This window comes from Alligator sinensis, unplaced genomic scaffold (assembly GCF_000455745.1).
Source record: "Alligator sinensis unplaced genomic scaffold, ASM45574v1 scaffold1024_1, whole genome shotgun sequence".
Classification (NCBI taxonomy): Eukaryota; Metazoa; Chordata; order Crocodylia; family Alligatoridae; genus Alligator; species Alligator sinensis.
This window is the reverse complement of record NW_005842598.1, coordinates 364453-379547: the sequence shown is the minus strand read 5'-3', so window position 1 is coordinate 379547 and position 15095 is coordinate 364453. Positions and strand designations below refer to the sequence as shown.

General features: G+C 42.1%; 1 protein-coding gene across 2 annotated transcripts in view; it reads left to right on the top strand.

Moving 5' to 3' along the window:
- The window catches only part of SOX5 (SRY-box 5), a 404814-nt gene that overhangs the window by 279306 nt on the left and 110413 nt on the right, over positions 1-15095 (top strand). For both annotated transcript variants that reach the window (XM_025214719.1, XM_025214720.1), the window contains exon 8: positions 2760-2845. In XM_025214719.1, the coding sequence (XP_025070504.1) occupies positions 2760-2845 (86 nt within the window). The remainder of the gene's footprint in view (positions 1-2759; positions 2846-15095) is intronic.

The window sequence follows — 15095 nt, the reverse complement described above, 5'->3', positions numbered from 1 at the left end:
TACACAGCTTATAGTTCTAAAAGAATTTCAATCGTGGAATAACTTTTTTTCAATCAATGATATTAAATGTGAAATAGAATCTTAAATCAATGGACTATGAAAAATGTGAAACAATAGCATACTGTGGTTAAACATCAAACCAGAACAGAAAGCATGTTTTTATAAAAAGAAGTGTGGACTAGAGGCTGATGTGGGAAGTTACGCATCATGATGCATGAAGGTAGGCATCTAGACCCTAAGATGTGGGGAGAAGTGATCACGCTAGAACAGAAGGACAGGCTACAACTAGATCTCAACAGGTTACAGAGGTGGGCGGATGAGAATAGGATGGGTTTCAATATGGACAAGTGCAAGGTGTTGAACATGGGGAGGAAGAACCAGCAGCATACCTACAGGCTAGGGAACTCCCTTCTCATCAGCACAGAGGCAGAAAAGGATCTTGGAGTCACTATTGATTCCAAGATGAACATGGGCTGCCAATGTGGAGATGCAGTCAGGAAGGCTAACCGCACCTTGTCATGCATCCATAGATGCATCACGAGCAGGTGCAAGGAGGTGATCCTCCCCCTCTATGCAACACTGGTCAGGCTGCAGTTGGAGTACTGCATCCAGTTCTGGGCGCCGCACTTCAGGAGGGATGTGGACAGCATTGAGAGGGTCCAGAGGAGGGCCACTTGCATGATTGGGGGCAGCAGGGCGGGTCCTATGAGGAGAGGCTATGGGACCTGAACCTGTTCAGCCTCCACAAAAGAAGGCTGAGAGGGGATCTGGTGGCCGCCTATAAACTTGCCAAGGGAGACCAGCAGGCAATGGGAGAGTCCCTGTTCCCCCAAGCACTACCGGGAGTAACAAGGAATAACGGCCATAAGTTGACTGAGAGCAGATTCAGGCTAGACATCAGGAGGCACTGCTTCACAGTAAGGGCGGCTAGGAGCTGGAACCAAATTCCATGGGAAGTGGTGCTCGCCTCTACCCTGGGGGTCTTCAAAAGGAGGCTAGATAATCACCTAGCTGGGGTCATTTGTCCCCAGCATCCTTTCCTGCCCATGGCAGGGGGTCAGACTAGATGATCTGCTTAGGTCCCTACCAACCCTACCAACTATGAAACAACTATGAAACTATGATTCTTGGTTCATGGTCTTAGCTTTTAGATTACTAGGCTCTGTGTCCTTGGAGAGTAATTTTAGCTTAATTCAGCAAAGCCCTTACATATATTTTTAACAATCATCATACATGTAAGTCCCTTAAAGTAAAGCATTGTTTAATTGTTTCCAAATCCTGGTATTATTTTTATTATTATTTTATTATTTTTATGGGCTTCACTTTGCCTATCTGTGATTAGGTTTACTACTACTGATCCATCTTACAGGGGAACTGCAAGATTTAATGTTTACAAGATGCTGAGATCCTCGCATGAAAAATTCTATACAAGAAGAGAGCATTGCTGCAGGATAATCTAAACATTAGTTGCTTTCCTGAAAGCATGTATCTAAATTTTACCACGTCCTGCTTCAATGTTTTAAAAAAACGTAGAGTATTTTTCCTCCTGTTCATCTTTTTCAGGAGTTTTGATTTTGTTATTACAAAATGTTATTTTCTAATACTTTATAATGATGGTATCTAATGTTCTGCAAGGTCCTTTCATTGTCCCCACCCTCAGTTTGCTCAACAAATGTTATAGGGAAACTTCAGCATGCATGTTGAAACAAAGGTACTGCAGTCTCAGGCAGCATCTTTCCTCATCTGCCCTAATCTTATTTCAAATGGCTCAATCTATGGTGCACTGATGCACCAGTGATCTGATGATCTTTATTAATTGAGTGGACAGGGTCATTTTATCATCTGGACAAACATTTTGTAATTTGGAGACAAAATATAATCCACCTTCCTCTTGGTTTGATCAGTAGGAGGACAAATAAGAGTCTGTTTAACAGTCAGATATTTAAAGACAAATCAGAAATGTCTATTTCCTTTTCAGAATGAAACATGTCTCTCCTTATTGACTTTTGCCATCACAGATAGCAAATGAACATTTTCCACGAAAAGTATATCCAATCTTTAAAACTGTTATTTTACTCCTATTTAGAGTAAACTGCCTAGCACAATGCAGTTTCTGGCCTTAAGTTATCTCAGTTTTACTAAGCAGCAAAGCTTCTGACCTTTTCATCTAATCTCTTTGACTTCACCCTTGAGTTCATACACTTATCCCTTTTGCAGGATCCAGGCCTGACTCCGTAAAATAAGATTGCCTTCACCAAAGATGAGATGTAGCATTCAAGAGAGTGTCAGTTCTTGTTCACATAAATCCTAATATTTGATCTACACGAGGTTCAGTTTACTAACAATGATCTCAGTTTGGTTAACTTCATATTCTGGACAAGCCTGTAAATTTGTCCCCTTCTAATGCTGTGATCTTATCAAGGTTGTACTGTTTTCCTTTTCTTTTCCCTCTCTCTCTTTTTTTCATTCTCTTTTTTGAAGTATAGCCCTCTGATCAATGTGCACTTCTTTCCATTTCCCTAAATACATCATGAAAAAGGATGAGGTTTCCGCCTTAATTGCTTGTGCCTTTTATTCACATTCCTCTCTCAGCCAGAATTGTGAAAAGAGTGTTAGTAAAAGGCTGCACAATAGAGCTTTTCATTAGGCCTCAGCAAGGCACACAAAAGAAGGCTTTTGGAAATAGTGAATGTAGGACTTTAATTTGCAGGTGGAGAGTAGATAAAAGGTGCTGACGCCTCTATTATTCTCTTACTTAGGTGACCCTTACCCTGTTCAGCTGATCCCAACTACCATGGCAGCTGCTGCCGCAGCAACACCAGGCTTAGGCCCACTTCAACTGCAGGTAAGTCTGGAAACAATGCAGAAGAGGCAAAGGTTAAGTAAATATGGAAAACAGTTTTCTATTCCATTAGAACACAATGAAACTCACAATGTTTTTGGTGCATTCTTTTCATTTAAAATTAGCGTCTGAAGCTAAATTAAGTGCAAGCCATCTCAGGTTTTCCATTTACCAGTAGGAACATATATATTGTTTACATCTATGTTAATTTTGATTTTGAGATTTGTGCTTTTAACTCTTAATAGGAAAAAAACATACTTGCTTTCCTTTTACATTACAGTGTCCTAGAAACTGCCTATGTGTCAACCAGTAACTATTCGTAGACAGAAAAAGCCTGCACTGATAAAAACTTTTAAACTGCTTAAAGATCACTTACCACGATTGTCTTTTTAACCTATAAGCTCTTCAGGGCACTAACTGCACCCTTCTACATAGTTTTAAGTTACCCAGCATAGTGTAGGTGCTGCTGTAATGCAAGTAATTAATAATTTTACTAATTTAACACTATGGCATTACAAAACTATGTTATAAGAATATTATAGAACCTTGTTTGAGCCATGCTAAAGAGCTGTTCCAGGACCCAGACTGGGACTAGAGATAATGAATACCTGATCAAGGATCTGAATCAGATTTTTGCAGATCTTTTCCAAACCAAAATGACCAGATTTAAGCCCACTGAATTTTAGCAAGTGTGATAGCTGCAGTTGGAATTTTGTGTTTTGGCATTTGTGGTTCACTGCTAAAAATGGGCCTGGAGAAGGTTTTGGATAAATGGGATCCAGATCCAAATCATTTATAGTTTTTCAAAAACCTGACTTGATATTCTTTTGTAAAACCAGATTCACTACTGAGTATATGTACATCTATTCATTACCATTTGTCAGGCCATGTGGGATATTCAGTACTTGCTTAGAAGAGCTGAACATTTTCAAAACTATGTGCACGCAGCTACATTTTTAAACTACACTAGGTTAATCCTCTTGGTTCAACTAGCACAGGAAAAGATGGGAGACAATTCTGCTAGAGCTTTTTATGGAGTTAGTCAGTTGAGTTTTACAGAATAGCTGCCAGTGTGTAAGCTGACACATTCTATGCACCACAGAGGTTAATACATTCGTTCCTATTGTGCCTTTATATGAAAAGCTACACTATGTGTTAGTTTCTGATTCTATGAGCTACAAATAACATGGGCAGTTTAAGTGCCACAGGGCTATAAAAGTAGTGAAGCATATGCCATCCTCCTGAAATGACTTCTGGGAAATAACTTCAATCCTGATAAAGTGCTTGTAGTGGAGACATGTGTTCTACCACACATGCACAGATAGGAGCAAGAAGGGAGAACAAAAAAAACAACTGACTAGAAATGAAGAAACAGAATTTTGAAGACTCTAAGGCTGTGCATAGACAAAACGAGAAGTGTGTGTGCATGACACTTTAAAGCGGGTTAAATGCTTTTGCACCCCTTTAATGGTATTGGTGTTTGCACATGTCAGTGGCATATTGCGCATTAATTCCAGTCACTGTAGGAAATTCGGCGGTGTAATGTGCCTTAAATGACTTGGGGTGCAGCAAACTAAAACTCCTTGAAGGAGTTTTAGTTTGCTGTCCTTACAGCCGTGGAGTGAAGTACTGGGCTCCGTGTAGCTTCACGGCTGTGCAGGAAGTCCTGCAGGAAGCCCTGCAGGCAGCCTGGCAGCAGTCCGGGAAAGCAGACTCCTCCCAAGAAAAGTGGTGAGCCTGATCTCCGCCCCCGAAACCAGAGCTTGCCTGCCTGCATGAACTGCGTGGGGGCCCGGTCCTTCCCTCCATGGCCGTGGTGCCCCCCGGGACCGCTCAAGCTGGGTGCCTGTGGGTGGGTCCCATCTGGAGTGGAGAGCCGCCACTGCGACAGAGAGAAACACCAGCCCCACACAGCAGCCCAAGGACCACTCCGCTTGCCAGCAGCTCGCCTCCTCCCCACCCCCCTGACCCCCCCGCCAGAGAGGTAGGTAAGTCAGCAGGGTGTGTGCACAACATGGGGGTTTAATCAGCCCTAAATTGAAGTGGTGTTTTTTAAAACCTACCACTTCAGTTTAGGGCCCCCATTTCATCTACACACACCCTGAGATCTCTTTCAGCACTTGCTCAGAATTGTTCTGATATAAGTAAGTCATAAAAGGGGCTGGTGAGGTCTTGTCTTCCATTTCAGAACTAGTGTTGGCTTGTAGTTTGGCAGATGCTGAACCAAAGTATTCTGAGTTGAAGGTAGGATGAGAATGACCATTTCACCACAGAAAATGTGGAAAGTACCATAGGTCTCATGTGCCTGTGCTGGTGAACATGAAGGGAAAAAAAAGATTGAGCAAGTTTACATATGTTGTCTTGTTCAGTTGTGATTCTGGCTAGGACTGAAGCAGGAGTTGGTAGTCAGTCAATGGATGAAAAATTGAATCACTAATTTTCACAGGTCCCATAAAAATCCCAGGTTTAATATCTCTAAAGCCATGAGTATATTATGAAAATTTTAGAAATACTGCTTCATTTTGAACACTGATTCACTTAGCAGCATCAGGACCCTGGCTTCTGTTACCATTTTAAGCATCTATTTTGATGCTGAATCCAAAATGGGTATCTAACTTTAATGCCAGAGGAGCTGAATCAGGCTGAGAAACATTTGACACATTGTTATGACATTCTCACTTGTTGGGACTCAGTAGCTCAGAGTTTAGTTACTGGATTAAAGTGTGTTATATCCCTCAAGAACTAGATCAAGTCCAGCATACATCAAAGAAGGGTGACTCTTGGATAACCTATGTGAAATATATTGCTGGTCTGAAACCAGCTCTATGCTGCATAAGTGAATGTGTACCAGTTAAAATCTGGGACATCATTTGGAGAGGTATTTTCTCTTACTTCGGAAATTTATCTACAAAGTGTGTAACAATAGTTTTTCAGTGAAAACACCCAGGATGTCCCATGATCCCAATGGGTCAAACTTCTCCTCACCCAGTATCTCCACTTTTTTCCTTTTAGTTACTCCTTCAGACTGTGGGTGCAGACAGAAGTTACATTTGTTGCATGATCAGCCCCTCAAAAGCATTCTACAGCTATGCCCTCACAGAAGTTCACAGCTACAGAGTGCTTTAAAAGTGCCTGATTGTACAACAATCTAAATCCTCATTATATGAGAGTTCAGATGAAGGCGCTGCGAAGTGGAGCACCTTCATTAACATCTGTCAGTGCACATTTGTGTGTGGAGTGCCCTTTGTGTGCTAACAGCCATGATGTCTTTTTCTGTGGAGGTCAAAAAGTGACACAGTTTCAAGGCAAGAAATAGCAAGAGATTTTGTCACTTGTAGTCAGGGTCTGATACACTTGTTAGCTTTATTTTCACAGACACAAAGGCATCATTTTGTTTTGTTTTTCTAGTGAGATAATAAACATGCAATGGTTATCCCATTATAAAAACCTAAGTGGATAAAGAGCACTAGTAATGGAGTTAGGGTGCCTGTACTACATACCATGAAGTAGCTAGAAGTGATCACAAACTATATCCCACTTTAGATGACCCTACCAAATTTACCTTGCAGGTAAACTGAAGTGACTTTGCTGCACTCTGTAGAGAAGGATAGCCAGCATGTGTTAATTTTCCTATGGTAAAAAACCAGAAAACAAAAAAATAACTTTTTTGTCATTGAAATCATAGGCCACATTATATTCCACCTATTGGGCATCTCAAGCTGAAAACAGACATCCTGATCCACTTCATGGACATCTAACAGATATTGATGGGTTGTCATTCCCCAAGGTCTGTCCTCTGCCCTTCCTGGGTTTTCAGGGGTGTCACTGCACTTATCATGCTAGTGCTTTACATTCAGTCTGCCCCTAGGTCTGTGGCCATGTGCAAAGGGAGTTCCCCTCTCTGCGTGTACAGGCACATTGGAACAATGATTTCTCTGCTTTGGTGTGCAAGCAGAGGTGGGGGAAAGCATCCAGCACTTACAGATGTATGCTGGGAGAATGATTCCCCCAGTGGTGGTCTGCAACACAGGGGAGGAACTCTCCTTTCCAATTGCACCCTGTTTCAGGGGTGACAGCATGATGGATGCACTCTCTGGCACTCAGCACACTTTCCTTGCTGCTGTCTCCAGATTGGAGCACCATGTGCAAGTGGAGTTGGGAACCTCTAGGGGAGTTCCCTCCTCTGTGCTTTGCAACATGTTCCAGGGCAATCCCTTGCTAGAAGATTCCTCCATGCCTGACATGGGAGGTTGGGGTGGGTGGGCGGGGGGCATGTCTACAAGTGTGGGTTTTCCCACTTGCAGGCACATGCTCCAAGTTAGGGTGAGGCACCCAGGACCATTTTCTCCCAGGATTGGGCCCCTGAGGCCAGGGGAGTGTCTGCCTGGGGCAGCAAGAGTGCAAGCTGTCATTGGCAGCCCACAGTCTCCTACCTCTGGTGAACAGACGTGAACTGCAAAAAGGTGGCACAAATTGTTACTATCTTGGTTGGTGCCACAGAAGTTAAATGTTTGTGGCTCAACAAAGGGCTATGACATCTGTTCACTTGTTTTTTGTTGCCATAACAGTTTATATGGTGGCACAAAATTGAATATCTGTTTGCAGTCTAAGTAGCACCTAGGTGTCTGAGTCTAAAGGCAGGCTCATTCCACTCTGCTTGAGTCCCTGAGAAACTGTTAATGAATCTAGTTTTGTTACACACTTAAATCTTAGCCTTAAGTCTAAGGATATAAACAGACATTGCCAAATGAAGCAGATGAGTTGAGTTGTGCCAGGAGGTGTCCTAACACAGCTGATCCACCTCACTGGGTAAAATAGATATCACCTGTTGTCCTGCAGGCAGAGCCATCCCTAGGGGTGTGTGGGGCCCAGGGCATATCAGCTTGTGCAGGTCCCGGGAGCAGGGGGAAGGGTGGTGAGTGGCCAGAGCTGGTGGAGCCGGAGGGAGATGGGGTGTTGAGTGGCTGGAGACGGTGGAGCTGGGGGCTGAGGGGGCAGCAAGCGGCTGGAACCAGCAGTGCTTGGCAGCAGCAGTGCCTGCAGCAGCGGTACATGCCTGTGGCAGGGCCTGTACAGCACTGTCCACGGGGTCCCTGAAAGCGCAGGACCTGGGGCAGTTGCCCTGATTTGCCACCCCCCAGGCATGTCCCTTCCTGCAGGGTCAGGACTCTGCCACTCCTGGGAGAGACTCCTGGGGCTTCAGGGGCATACAGGGGATTCCCAGGGCAGCTGGAGAGTGCAGGCAGCTCAAGAGTGTCTGTGCTCTCCTGCCTTAAAGCAAACAGACGTCTACCACAAAATAACAGCACAAATTCATGGCACCTATGTCATGGCTATAAATTGTGGGCATTTGTGGCACGACAAGGGGTATGGACATCTGTTTGCTTGGCCTTTGTGCCACCATAAAAATGTTTATGGTGGCACAAAGGCAACACCTGTTTACACTCTAAGTCACTGAATGAAATGAGGAGAAAGACCTACTCAGGCTGAGTTAACAGTTTTCATGGACTTGAGCAGAGTGGAATAGGATGACACTTAGGATATAGACAGACAAAACAATTGTAGCAATATCACAAGATACAGAGGAATACTATTGGTGAGGTGCAACTGTTACATTTTCATTGTTTTATAGTTCTAGAAGTGTAGCAAAACCTTCAATTTTTAACCCTGTCTTATTCAGATTCAAGGTTAGGATGATTTTTTTTATTTGTATCACTACAGGATCATGCAGATGTAACAGCTATAGCTACAAAACAGCTGGTGTATGCTCCCAAGCAGCAGACTTTTGTCTATATCCATAGATAATAAGTACCACTTAGATGCCTAATAGTCGGAATTGGATCTGGCCCATAGCTTTTGTTTTGAAAGCCCCTTGCTAACACAACCCTGGAAGGTCAGTAATTTGAAGTTAACTAGTTAGCACTATTTGGTTAGCTTTGCTGGCAGTTTCAGAGGAAAGGTTAATGAGACTAAAACATGTAGAAGCATGGAGACTAAAACAACCTTCACATGGAGCCTTCACATTGGTAGAAATCTGAGAGGAAGTAGATTGCTGTGGCCATGCTGAAGAAGATTAAATTAATACCATTTGTGTCTCTTCTGTGGATATGAGACTTCAGGACTGTTAATTCAGCATCTTTCACTCTCACTAACTTCTCTTTAAAAAGGCAATTGTCAGTGTGAAATGTTTCATTAGAAAGCATGGCTTCTTTCTAATAAAACATATTTATGGTAGGGAGTGATTTTTGCCATATTCAGTTACTTGGGTTCACAACCTCATATGTATTTAAGTACTAAGATCTACCTGGGCTAATCACAGTGAAGTGTTTAACAGAGAAGAGGGGTACCAATCCTTGAGGATAAGTGGTGTTCCATTTCAGATGAAGAAGAGCTAGATAGAATGAAGGTTATTTTGGCCTTTAATATATAGCTTGCAGGTACTTGATCTTGACCTGGCATCTAAAGTTGATTAAATAAAGCTGGTGACTTGAAAGGTCTGAGGTATTGTATAATTAGTGTATAGAGTTAATTTGAAGATGGTTCTTTCACAGGGTGGGCAAAATACAGCCTGAAAGCCAGATCCGGCCCACCAAGGGATTTTTTATAGCCCACAGCAGGTTCCTCAGCCCTACCTGGCCCAGGCACAGGGAGCAGCCCAGGGCATAGTGCATGTGGCTAATCCCGCTACCCCTGGGCACACAATAGTGTTGGGGTGGCATAACAGCTGGATTCGCTTCCCAGAAGTGGTGGTTCCTTCTAGCTGCCACTGCCAGTCTTCATCCCGACTCCATGCTGTCACTGCCCCATGATCCCAGGGTCTCACAGCCAAGCAGATGGGATGGGGCTGTAGGTGTGTGGGGAGCAGCATCTGGAAGTAGGACCAAGTGGGTAGGACTAGGGCCAAGGCCCTTAGGCAGTGATAGCATGGGGCTGAGGCCTGGGCAGAGCTACAATCTGCTCTCCACATGCCCCCAATGCTGTGCTGTCACTGCCCTGAAATCCCAGCCCCACCCACCCATCATGCTCCCAGACACTGCTCCCTGCCTGCTCGTGGCCCCATCCCATCCATCTGTCCATGTGGATCACAGCCAGTTTCCATAGACACCTCAGGATCATGGGGCGGTGACCTGGGGCAGAGCCGCAATCTGCTCTCCGCCTGTGGAACTGGTATCTGTTGCATGCAGAGAGATGATTACAGCTCTGCCTGGTCCCCAGCCCAACACCGTCATGGCCCCAAGATCCTAATCCCAGCTCTGGCCCTGCTCATCTGCTCCCAGATGCCACTACCTGCCCACCTGTGGCCCCATCCCATCTGCCCAGCCATGCAGAGGGCAGGGTCATTTAGGGAGTGTTGGTGAACTGTTGTGTTTGGGGGTGGGGGGAGGGGGTAGTGACCTGGCGTGCAACAGTTCACTAAAACTCCCTAAGTGGCCCTCCAACCCAAATAATTGCCTACCCCTGTTTTTTCACATATGGCCTAGAAGCTGTGGGATTTAAGTTCTCTCACTTTGCAGATGGGTAGTTAAGCCTATTAGGTTAAATATCATGTGCTTATGATGGAGCTAAGTGAAAATTAAATGATATGGGAGTGATTATTCTAAAATCATTGTTAAGCATTTGGGTATACTTAGTGCGAATGAGATGTTTCTCAGAACCTGAACAGATTCTGTCTGAGATGACTTTTCTTATTTTCTTTTCTGACACAACCTGACTCCTGAGCATTTATTAAACAACACAAAGCAACTGCCTAGATAGCTAGATACAAAGAGGACAATCTATACTATGAAGCATTTGAATGGCTTGGATCCCCATCTTGGTTGTCCGATCATGAGATTATGACAATGACTGATTAATTGGCAGTAATACAAGTTCTGTATACACAAGTAGCTAGCTATATTGAAAGGTGATGCCAAATGCATAATGACAGCTGCCTGTATACTGTTACTGTATGTGCATTTTGTGTCTTTTCAAAACAATATGACAGTCTGATGTAATATATACTCCCTGCAAACATCTGCTGTTGGGAAAAATACAATTAATAGCTTAAAGTACTCACATGTGAACTTTGTTTTTTCATCATCATAGCATGAAAAAAGATTATATGCTTTCTTGATTGTGGTAATTTGAACCTATTAATACACAAACAAATGGAAACATGCTAAAAAATTCAATGTGAAAGTATTATGACAATTGTTCTCCATCTTTAATGGCCGATCACTTGAGAAGTTCACATTAAAATAAAGTTGCATATTCCTTTTGTGCATGTTTTGCCCCTCCCTATATGCTGTTGAAGAAATGCTCATATTGATTCCTGAGTGTTTGGGTCCAATTTTCATTCTTAATGTGATCCTATTCTTTGCAGTGGTGTGGGAAAATTCATGCCAGTGTTTGAACTTCAAAATATTTAATACCTGTAATCTTGATGACATTATCAGACGAGTTTGGATCACATTTAGATTTTCAAAAAAAGTGAACATATTTGAACACTTTTGAAAATCTGACTATGAAGTGGGTCTCCAAACTATTCTTCTTCTGAATTGAGCTTTTTAAGGATTTTTTGTTGTAAAATCTGGATGTAGATATCTAAGTTCATATAAATACCAGCTAGATGTTAATTATACTTCCAGTAACAAAAAAAGAAGTTAAACCTGTCTAACCAGTATTTCTCCTTATGTAATAAAATGTTAGCCTGTTCCAACTATCCTATGTGTATTGTAAATACATAATTCCCAAGGAATCCAAGTGAATGTGAAGGACAGCTTTGCTGGCTTCATCTGAAGTAGCCTCATTTTGGAATTCATAGCATCAAAGAAATTAGAGAATGGGGAAGACCTATAAGCCATTCAGTTTCTCCCTCTAATTACCAGTACAGGATCTGTCTCTAAGGCTGGGGACAGAGGGTGCCTATAAATGTGCTCATTCACATTCTAATTAGATTAATTGAGTCTGCTCCACATTCTAATTGGAAAGCTCCAGTGTTGCCTCACCCTCACATGTATTAAGACCCCATGCATTTCAAAATAGCCATAGGAAGGCTTTAGGTAAACCTTGTTTAATGAGCTTTAGATAAAGCATCTCTCAGCCATTTTGAAATGCAATGGGGGCTTAATACACGTAATGGTGAGTTGTTTTAATTAGATCACTGTCCGGGAACCACTCTAATTAACATGCTTGCGCTCCCCACCCCCAAGCATGTGTATAGGCAGCCAGAAATTACACATAAGCCAATAAAGGTGATCAGAAACCAGTTCAAATCAGTAACACTACAGAAGTTCAGTGCACATGAACCACTTTCAAAATGGCCCAAACTGGTTTAAGATATACCTGGATGGATGTAGTATCAGACTTAATTGATTTAGGTTAAATTGGTTTATTGAACTTCTGTCCCAGATCCCCATCAGGATCAAGTTAACTCACAGTCCTGCAGCATCCCAGGATGCTTTGCACCTCCTTTGGAAACCCCCCTTGCAGGGTGGGTGTGCTAGATTTGGCTCAAGCTGTCTGCTCCAACCGAGCAAGGAGGCATGCTCTAGTGCCCTCCAGCTTCTGGTCTGGTCCACTGCAGGCATGTGACTGCATTTATGGAATCAAAAGTAAATGTCTATTCACTTACTTATTGGCTCAATCTATGCAGTTTAGATTAACCTGTGAAAATTGAATTGATTCAACCTCAGGCTTTTTTACTCTGTACTTAGCCTAAAATGCATCTTTGTGTGGTTTAATGTGAAACACCTCTGGTGCTGGGACCTAACCACTATCCTCAGAAGGCTCATGCACAATTTTGTCTCTCACTATTGGGAACATTTTCCCAGTTTTCAACATTACTTTTTTTTTTTACCAAGTTTCTTACAGTTGCCTATAGGTACCTTCTTTTTTTGACCAAACTAAACAATTGCCTTTCAGCCTGCTGATAGTACCTAACAGCCTATGATAAACTGGCTACCTAAGGTAATAACTTATCTGAATGGAAATAGTAAGCCTTTTGATACCACGGAGGGCATCTAACAGGACTACAAATACCTTTGAATCATTTCTGATTGGCAAGAAAACAAACCTTGTGACCTGTTATTGTTTTCATGGAATGTAGCCAAGAGGTGGCAATACTTTATCCATATTTCATTTACTGTAGAATCCATATGACCTGCCTAGGATATTATCCACAACATTTGGAGAACAAGAAGATTGTTTATTTCTTAGCACTGGGCAGTATATAACTTAAATACCATCTCAGCCTCATCTTTTCAGTGTTTGGAGCTAACATTTCCTTCAGTGTTTGCTTTTCTACTTTACCTAGACTCATTAATAGGATTCTTGCTTAATTTGTGGTGGAATTAATCATTAATGCCCAGTTTAATTACAATATTATAAAACTGGTGCAATCTACTTAAGCATAAAAAATAGAATTAGGTCTACACCGTGAGCACATGCATCTGGAAAAACAGCTTAGTACATTTACTGAAACACTTCTCATTAGCATAACCAAGAGATGGCAGTTGTCCATCTACCATCAGTTGACTATATTCATGTATATTAATAGCCATGTTTTTGATAACCATCACAAATGCTGGTAAGAATAATAATATGGCATAATATGTTTATATTTTTGTTGCATGGATGCCCCATCAAGTAGGTTTTAAAGGTATATTAATGCAGCTTCTATACTCCCCACTCCTGCCACCCATTAATTTCTGATTTTAAAAGTGTGTTGGCTACAGGATACCCACCACCTGTTCTACACATGGGGTAGCCAAAATGACCATTTTAAAGGAGATTACTAGAGATCAAGGTCCAGTTGTACAGTTGGAGCAAGTGGGCACAGTTTCATTGATCTAAATAGACTGCCCCCATTTACATCAAGTGGGAGTCTCGTTCTGTGAGCAGCTCTCATGCCTGCAAGTATTTGCTTTCTTTTGATATGTGTATATATTTTTAAATAATTTGCTCTTAGTAGCAATTTTAAAAATGTTTTCATTAAAGCATATATGCAAGGTTTTGCGACATCTCATTGGTTGCCAACTGTAGCTTTCAACAAGCCATATGTTTCTGAATGAAAAAAATCTCAGAATTATCCCACAAGCAGATCTTACAGCATTGGAATGTAAATAGTCCTCACTCTTAGGATACCTGCTGAGAAAGAGACTGTGATAATTTGCATGAAAGAATGAACCTCAAAATGTATCAACTCAAAAATCTTTTTCATGGTGGATACATAAGCTTTGCAGTTGGCATCTAAGTAGCCCTCGCTTACTTTTGATTTCAAGTTTTACTGGTAATCCCAGTAAATTTTTCAAAGCAAACATGAATGAAAAACTCTCCCACATGATTCTCTCTGCCTCCTGCCATTCTCTGGAAGAGGTTGATAATTATGATAGGACCTATATAAGTGCTTCAGCTTTCCCAGAACACCAAGTGCATTTGCTGAACAGATATATACATGTGGCAGTAAATATACTTGGCAAGCCAACAGGATGGATATTTTGTGGCATGTCAAGTTATAACTTTATTTTTTCCCTCAAGGAAAGAATGAACTGGTAGCATATTCATCCTATCTAGAGTAACAGTCCATTGTGCCAAACTTTTCAGATACCTTTTGTATCTGTATGGACTGAAAAATGACCAGCTTATCTTCATTTCAGTTGTAACTTGGGCCTGCTGTTGGCTCACAGACCTCTGTCTGCTTGAGTGAGTTTTCTTGTAGGTTAAAGAGCCTGAATTCCCTCTTCCCCCCTCCCTCCGACCCTGAGCCTGCAGGGCAGACAGACAGAAGCACACATATGATTAATACAGCACAGCTGCAGTAGTGACTCATTTGCATATGTATTAATAGAGGCAAAAACAACAATTCAATTACATACAGAGCCATTCTGCATACTAAAGAACATATGCAAATAGCTCTGGAAAAAGTGCAGCCAGCATTTTCTCTGACGTTTCTGAGCCCATATGGGCTAGAGTCAGACCCCAGCAGTTTTCAAGAAATCCCCTTTTGGAAGAACCTGTTAAAGAGATGCTTACACAGCTATTACCACCCCTAGCATTCCCAGAAGGTGTTTGACAGTTGGACAATGGAAATAGCATAAGCAATGTCTGTTTTCATGCTATTTTCATATTTGCCAGTTTCAGCTTCATTGTGTTGCCCCGTTACATACATAAGCCTCAGTACACACAAGCTCATTTCTGTGTGTCTTGCTTTGCACAAGCATCTTTCCTTTACTTTCCTTCTTTTGTGACATCTCCTTTTGCTCTTCCTTTCTCT